At 38.8% G+C, this 8356-nt stretch overlaps 1 protein-coding gene across 1 annotated transcript in view; it reads right to left on the reverse strand.

Annotated features, from left to right (window-relative positions):
- The window catches only part of ATG2B (autophagy related 2B), a 73389-nt gene extending 65137 nt beyond the window's left edge, over window positions 1–8252 (reverse strand). The window contains exon 1 of the mRNA XM_069489475.1: window positions 7748–8252. Coding sequence (XP_069345576.1) covers window positions 7748–7909 — 162 coding nt within the window. The 5' untranslated portion in view covers window positions 7910–8252. The remainder of the gene's footprint in view (window positions 1–7747) is intronic.
- Between the last annotated feature and the right edge of the window lie 104 nt (window positions 8253–8356).

The following is an 8356-nucleotide window of genomic DNA, read 5'->3' on the forward strand; positions in this document are numbered from 1 at the left end:
GGTGTATAATTTTTTAAATCTTTTACATATTTTTACTATACCCTTTCTATGTTTAGATACACAAATATCATTGTGTCACAATTGCCTACAGTATTCAGTACAGTAACATGCTGTATAGGTGCATAGCCTAGGAACAATATGCTATACCATATAGCTTAGGTGTGTAGTAGGCTATATCACCTAAGTTTGAGTAAGTACACTCTATGATGTTCTTACAGCTAAATGGCATAATGAAACATTTCTCAGAATGTATCCCCTTCATTAAGCAATAGCATGACTGTACTGATTAGGTGAATATGGTATGCCCTAGAGCATCCATTAAGAAAATAACTTAGGGCCAGGCATGGTGGCTCAGGCCTGTAATCCTAGCACTCTTGGAGGCCAAGGTGGGAGTATTGCTGAGCTCAGGAGTTCGAGACCAGCCTGAGCAAGAGCGAGACCCCCGTCTCTACTAAAAATATAAAAATTAGCGAGGTGTCGAGGTGTGCACCTGTAGTCCCAGCTACTCAGGAGGCTGAGGCAGGAGGAACCTTGAGCCCAGGAGTTTGAGATTGCTGTGAGCTAGGCTGACACCACAGTACTCTACTCAGGGCAACAGAGTGAGAATCTGTCTCAAATAAATAAATAAAAAATAATATAAAAAAAAGAAAAGAAAAGAACTTAAAAAAAATACTGAAGTATCAGTAAAGGAATTGAAATGTTATACTAAAAAATATTCACTTAATGCAAAAGAAAGCCTAATAGTAACAGGAAAATGTTTAATATGATCAATTTCGATTTATATACATGTTTTTATTATAGCGAAATGACATGTAAATAATAAAGGACTTAAGCATAAAATATATAAATTACAATAGAATTTTGCAGAGGAAGTAAAATGGACATAGGAGTTCAGTGGGAAAAGATAGAATGTTGAGTTGCCAACTATTAATGAAGAGCTTGTTCAAGCATTTTTAAATGGATAATGGTGGGTATTCAGACTCTACTGGGTGAAAAAATATATATATTTTTAGAGACAGGATGTCTCGCTCTGTCGCTCAGGCTGGAGTGCAGGGGCACAATCATAGATAGCTCACTATAACCTCGGACTCCTGGGCTCAAGCGATCCTCCCACCTCAGCCTCACAATGTTTTATATTAATATTTACAACACAACAAAAGTCAACCTCTACAACTATTTAAACTTATAATTTAAAAAATCAGTTTTAAAATATACAGGGAATATGAAGTTTTTTAAAAGCAAACTTTAAGAGATAACTGAGCAAACATGTTTGAAGACTACTTCTTTAAGATATAGCATAGGTTCAGGTCCTAGCTCAGTCAATTACTAGCTGGGTAGCTTTGAATAAGTTCTTAACCTCCAAGTCTCAATTTCCCCATCCATAAAATAGAAACAGTACCTACTTCATAAGGTTATTATGACCATAAATGAGATAATACATATAAAGCTACCAACATAGTTCTTGGTACCAAGTCAATACTTTTTAAATGTTGGCCATTGTTCTTTATGTTTTACAGCACCTACCTAATACAATGATGAGCTCTGTTAGGAATTCAAGGTATGTTTGACAATATGAAGAACAGCAAGCATTAAATTATATGTTCCTTTTTAATACATCATTCCATATGATTAACTAAGAATAGAATTCCTTGTTAGTTTAAACCAAGGTATCAGAATTCAAACAGAGATAAAACAGACCATAAAAATTTTCAAGAGCTGATTTAGATTAACATTTAATTAGCATCTACTACACACAGGACACACACCATACTATTTTATACCTATGTTATTGCATTAAGTCTTCACAATAGCTCTTTGAATTAGGTATTTTATGCCCATTTTACCAGGGCAACTGAGGATGAGAAAAATCAAGTAACTTGCAAAAGGTCTTCAATTAATCACTGCAGAAACAAAACTAAAAGAGAAATATATTTTCATAATTGAAGGTTTTACAGGAGGCTAAATAAAATCACGTGCTAACATATTATAGTTCTCAAAAATGTAGTACTGGCTTGGGGATTTGGCTTATAGAACAAAGCTTTTAAAACTAAATGAAAAAAACTCCCCATCTCGTTAGTACTAGTATTTTTCAAAATGTAGTCAAACACCACACGCATTAGAGTCTCCTGGAATGCTTATTAAAAATGCAGATTCTTAATTTCTAGACCCAAAATCTGTAGGGAAGGGACCAGAAGTCTGCATGTTAGTAAATCCCCAGGTGAACCCAGTGCTATTAATGTCTGAGAAGCTTAGGTTTCTTGAATCTTTTGAGGTAGTGTGATGTATGAAAAGAATACAGGAGTCAGAAAGACTCAGATTTCAAATCTTGCTGTACTGTTTACCAATACCAATTTAACCTCACGTAAAAAGGAAATGTTAGTACCCTACTTACAGTAAGAAAATGTATGTAAAAGCAGCCAATACCGTATATAGAGATGGAGGGTGCTTAATAAATGGTCACTACTATTTTCAAAAGCAAGCTAGTAAACCCCTTAACTTGACTCCATGTCCCCCCTCTAGTCATCAACCACATTTTCTTTCTTTCATCAAAGTAGCTATTTGCTCAAACCACAAACTACTATCTGCCCTCTAACCCTCAGCTCCTCTGAAACTGCTCTTAACTGCCATTAAACTGACAAATGCAATGAACAATGTTTAGTCCTCATCTTTCTTGAATTTTCATCTCTAGCTCCTACGACCACTCTCTTTTTTGAAATTCTAACTTTCCTGGGCTTCTGTAACACTTCACACTCTCAGTCTTTTTTCCAGTCCTTTACCACTTAAAATGTTGGTGTTCATGTGAGTTTCATCTTCAGCCTTTTTTACCTTCTCAACCTGATCTACGTATTAACACTGCTCAAGCACTTTGTGCAGTGCCATCTCCTTCCACTGTTTTATCAGTACTGATACTCTGGTAACTCCCAAATCTTTATCAACTCCAATCCTCCCATGGTTCCCACTGCCTCCTCTACCTGGATGTTTCAAAGCCCCCTCAAAAACCCAATATGGTAAAACTTATCCTCTATCCAATCTCAATTTCCTCCTTCCTCATCCCCCAGCCCACCACTCCCCAAGGATGGGGCCAAACCTGCTCCTTCTCTGATATTTTCTATTTCACCACCAACCTACAGCCTCAAGTTACTATCATGCAAGATTTTTCCCTCTACCTGTGTTTCAGATTTTTTCATATTAATTTTTTTAAATTTAGAACATTTGGCACAAAAAATGATCTATCATATAAGACAAAAAAGGTAAATGCAGAACTGCTTGTTTCACGTATCAAGTATTTCCACAATTAAAACTCTGAAATTTTGTATAATATTGTTATCTCTGGAAGAGATAGGATTAAGCTCTATTACTTCATATTTTATACATTTCTTCAATGTTTGATTTTTTACTACAAGCATATATTAATGTTTTAAAGTATATATTGGCAATGGCTTACCCTTTGCAAATTGGGGATGTCAACATTAGATAACCATCAGAAAAACTGGATTTGATGGAATTCTCTACTCAGTAAATACCAATTTTGTGGCTAGCTTAAACTTCTAAATATAATGGTTCAAAAAATTTTATTACAGCATTGAAAAGTAATATTAAAAGAAAAAATGTGGTAAATGTTAAGAAAATAGTTCTAGAAAGAATCAACAGTTCAAGAATTTACACTGTACCACTCAGTTACAAAATAATTTCCCTAAGTATAAGATGTTTAAATAGGTTACACTTATGTACAACCTTATATTCACTTGGGCAAAACCCCTTATATACTGTAGCATAAGGTACTTTGAAATTCATTCATTCTGTGAAAATCCAAAGTCTACTCCAGCATATGTGTAGGACAAAATTCTCAACCTACTTGGTCAAATTGATTCCCTATTAACTACCCAGGCAACATTTTCCTCACTAGTCCTTTGAAGCATATCCAGGTGATTCACTGACTGTTAAAGTGAACTACTCATTGAACCAGTCAACAAATAAATGCCCTACTGTACGGTCCCTTAGAGTTTTTATTCTTTTGTTTAAAGCCACTTTGCTTTTAATTATCATCAATGAGTTTCATGAATATAAGCAAAAAAAAGAAGGTAATACACTAGTGTCTATGCAGCATTTGACAAATAATTAGTAATCAATGTTTCTTGAACTGAAAACAATTTTATTATATATACTAATAAAGTATAAGTAACAATCAAAAACAGAGTATTAAAGTTAAAAGGCCTCAGTGTAATAAATTGTTAATGTCTACCCTCCTGGACATACTGAGTTCCTGTGAGAAAAAAATATTTGTTTAGTTCACTGCCATATCCTTCAGCCCCTCACAGTGGCACATGCTAAGAGTTCAATACACGTATTGAATCAATTAATGAAAGAAATTCCATTTAAAAAGTAAAAATAAAGTCATAGTCTTAAAGAGCTAGAAAGGAGTGAGTCACTAAATCCAACTTCCTACCCAAAGAGAATTTCCTCCTTTCAACATTTGCAGTTTCAACCACTTCTAGGGACAAGGAACTCATAAAACTTTAAGACAGCCCATTCCAACCATGGAACAGTTCCAAATCCCTTGCCTCTATTCCTCCCTCCACATCAAGCCCTGTTTAAGGTAGTGATCTCCATAGTGGGAGTGTATACATATCAAAGAGCACATCAGATGATTCATAGGGACATGAAAATTAGAGATTCTATATTAAATTTTTCAAATTTTAGATTAGAAAGTTGTACTAACATTTAATATACAAATGTGCACCTCATTCAGGCCCGTCTGACATATCAAACTGGTACAAAGATTGTAGTTCCACAATGGAGAAAAATTAAAGCAGTGCCCTCAGTTGAATGTTTCATTTTAGCACACTGAAATTTACTTTTCCATACATTCTACATAATAAACAGAACTTTAAACAGTAGAAGCTTTGTAAAGAAACAGTAAATGACAATAATTTTCTGGTTTCCTTGTTTTATGGCCAAGTATTTAAGAGTTGAATTTAAAGAAAAGCAACTTCCTTTTACACAGAGTTCTAAATATGCCAACCATTTAGGTGATGATAAATGACTATCAGTAGTACACACTACCTAGCAGATATTTTCCAAAAAACAAAAATACACTTAATCTATCTTTTCAAAATAGAGATAACACTTTAATAGTGAGAAAGAGAGCAACTGTTTTTCAAGAATACTTGTACTATGGGGAGAATATTTTTAAAAACTATTTATTTGAAAATGTTTCCATTGTTCCTTGATTTTGTTGCTGAAAATGTATGTTAAAGACACCATCTACTTTTTAAGTGATATCTACATAGGTTACAAAAGGTTTGAAAACAAAGAAAGATTACTTCAACCGATCTAAACGTCTCTGAACAGTGAGTTTCAAAAATTGGGTTTTAAATCTAGTTTTTACATATGTGTGTGTGCACACAATATCTTTGGCCGGGTGCGGTGGCTCACACCTGTAATCCTAGCACTCTGGGAGGCCGAGGCGGGTGGATTGTTTGAGCTCAGGAGTTTGAGACCAGCCTTAGTAAGAGCGAGACCCTATCTCTACTAAAAATAGAAATAAATTATATGGACAACTAAAAATAAAAATAGAAAAAATTAGCCGAGCATGGCGGCGCACGCCTGTAGTCCCACCTACTTGGGAGGCTGAGGCAGAAGGATTGCTTGACCCCAGGAGTTTGAGGTTGCTGTGAGCTAGGCTGACACCACGGCACTCTAGCCAGGGTGACAGAACGGCACTCTCTCTCAAAAAAAAAAAAAAAAGAATAACAGAATAGCTAATTAAGATCAGGGAGGAAGGGAATGTCTTTACCAATTTCAACAAAATCCTTTGCATAATTGATAGTTAAGGATTGAAACATTAATAATATAGCCAGTGATGCAATTCTTCCAACATAGGTATCTTTTTTCAGTCATGAAAGTCATTAAAATCAAATGTCAAAAGTAACTGAATTTGGAATCAGAACTTTGAATAATTATATCTAAGGGTCAAATCAAGATTTATCTTAGTAATCAACACAGCATACTAAAATAAACAAATCAGCAACAGCAAGTGTTTACTGGATGCTTTGACAATATCATTTTAGTTGACAAAACACAAAGAAAACAAAACATAATCTTCAGATGAAGTCTGGTCATAAATTATTTTGCCAACGATACTAAAGTCAAACTATAAAATTCAAATATCACTACCTCTGATTTCCGATGAGGACTAAAGACAACCACCACACAAATAAAAGTGCCTAGCATAGTGCCTGACATAAATAGATGCTCAATAAACTTTAACTACCTTTCTCTTGATCTGAGGCCATGTGATGTAATGAAGAAAGCACAGGCTCAGGAATCAGATAGGTTTGAATTCTCACTAACCAATTGCTAAATGTGTGACTGCAGTAAATTATTTAACTCCACCTGTAAAATGGAAATAATAACGCCCACCTTATAGGGTTAACGAAGTCATTAAAAAATAATGCATACAAAGTCCCTCCACCCACAAAGCCATTTAATAAATGTCCAACCTTCCTCCTTCAAGATAATCTATTCATAACTGTACCAAAAGTATGGAATTATAGGTTGCTGAATTTTAAAATATCCATCAGAATCCCTATCTTCTGGTAAGAATTACAGCAATACAATACCCTGATAAAGTACCTGGCATGAAGTGTATGCTCCATTAATGTTTACTGAACTCAGGTGAATTATTATGTCGAACATGACTTGGTTAATTGTGGCAGCTTGGACTACGCTGGTGAGAGACTGGGTCTTTCCACTATCTTGTGTACTCTCCCTAGTTTAAGTCATCTAATTAGTGATAAAACTATATACTTATTCATACACTTTAGTACAAATTAAGGGTAATAATAAGGTGTTATAATTTAAGCTTTTCTGTGGCTAAGGAAGTAGGGGTTGGGCAAATAGGAGAAGCCACTCCCTTCTTGTCAAACCCAAGGCTGAATTACTTTAAGAAAAATACTACACATTGAATACACACATGCAGGTACAACTGCATGTGGTGAGTTCAAATACACATGAAACACCTTTAAGACACGATAAGTCAACTCACAGACGCTGAATAACAAGTAGAAAGCAGGTTTTAAAATGTCTGAAAATTGCAGCTTCAGCGCTTTTGCAACACCTGCTTTTACGATCTGTCACGTGAAGCAAAGAGGCATAACCAAACAGCACTACTAGAACCACACAACCATTCACAGGCTGGGTACACAAACTGCTCTTGCAATCATATAATCAAGCAAAAGCCGGCCAACCGACCAAGGAGGCCTTCACCTAACTTTCTTCCAGATGGTAAACGCGGTACCGAGACCAGGCCAAGGCGGTGTGCAGGTAGCCAACCCAAAACAATTAACTAGGGATTCTGACATCCCAAAGGTCCTCTGCATCCTTAATCTTTCCGGAATGTCATCCCATGAAATAGGGTTTGTATGCCACAAAACGCTGCGGCCGCTCACATTCCAAGGGACAGGACTGGTCATCTCTTTCCACAGGCCCCGAAGCAGTGACTCAATTATTTCCATAATGTAGACTCCATTACGTCTGTTAAGTTTCTGGAACACGTGATTTGAGGGAGCAAACTCGCTACAAACAGATTAAACAACACTCTAACACATTTCTCTGTGCCCTCCCACACTCGGATCCAAACACTCCCCAGGGAGGGGCTGAACGTCACCAGTTTTGGATGACACTCGTTCGAATCGCCCTGAGGAGGGGAGCGACTCCCGCCCGGCTCTCCGCCGGCAGCTCTTACCCATTTGTCCAAGGGGACCTGGGCGAGGGACCCGGTCCCCTGGTACAGGTCAAGGCTGAGCTGCTCCAGGCTCAGCTTCTCCTGCAGGAAGTGGCCCAAGTACCTCTGCAGGAGGTACCGACAGGCCCTCTTCTTGATAGATTCCGAAAACGGCCACGGCATGGTGAGGGCTGGCAGCTGGGCTGGCTGGAGCTGCGGGAGGCGGCGGCTCCGGCCTTGCGGCGGAGGATCCGGCTCCAGGCCGCGGCGACTGCGCCTCGGGTCCCGGCCGGTGTCCCCAGGCCGCGGCGGGGCCTAAGCCCTGGGCGTCCCCTCCATGCCCGCTCGGCGACAGGCGTCCCTCAGGGCGACCCCATCGCCCGCGCCGTGCCGCTCGCGCGAGGCCTGGCTGGGTCGAGGCGCGGAGGGGTCCCCGTTGCCCGAGGCCGGGGGCGTCCGAGGGGGTCCTAGTCGGCACAGAGAGAGGGTGCAAGGGAGCACGACGGGGGGCGGCAAGGGCTCAAGCTGAGGCAGACACCGCCACCGCTGCCGTGCAACGAACTTGTTGTCATCCGCGGGGCGCGCTCCCGACGCTGGGGACTCTACGCTCCCGGCGCGTTCGCGAGACCT

Source organism: Eulemur rufifrons, chromosome 2 (genome assembly GCF_041146395.1).
Source record: "Eulemur rufifrons isolate Redbay chromosome 2, OSU_ERuf_1, whole genome shotgun sequence".
Lineage (NCBI taxonomy): Eukaryota > Metazoa > Chordata > Mammalia > Primates > Lemuridae > Eulemur > Eulemur rufifrons.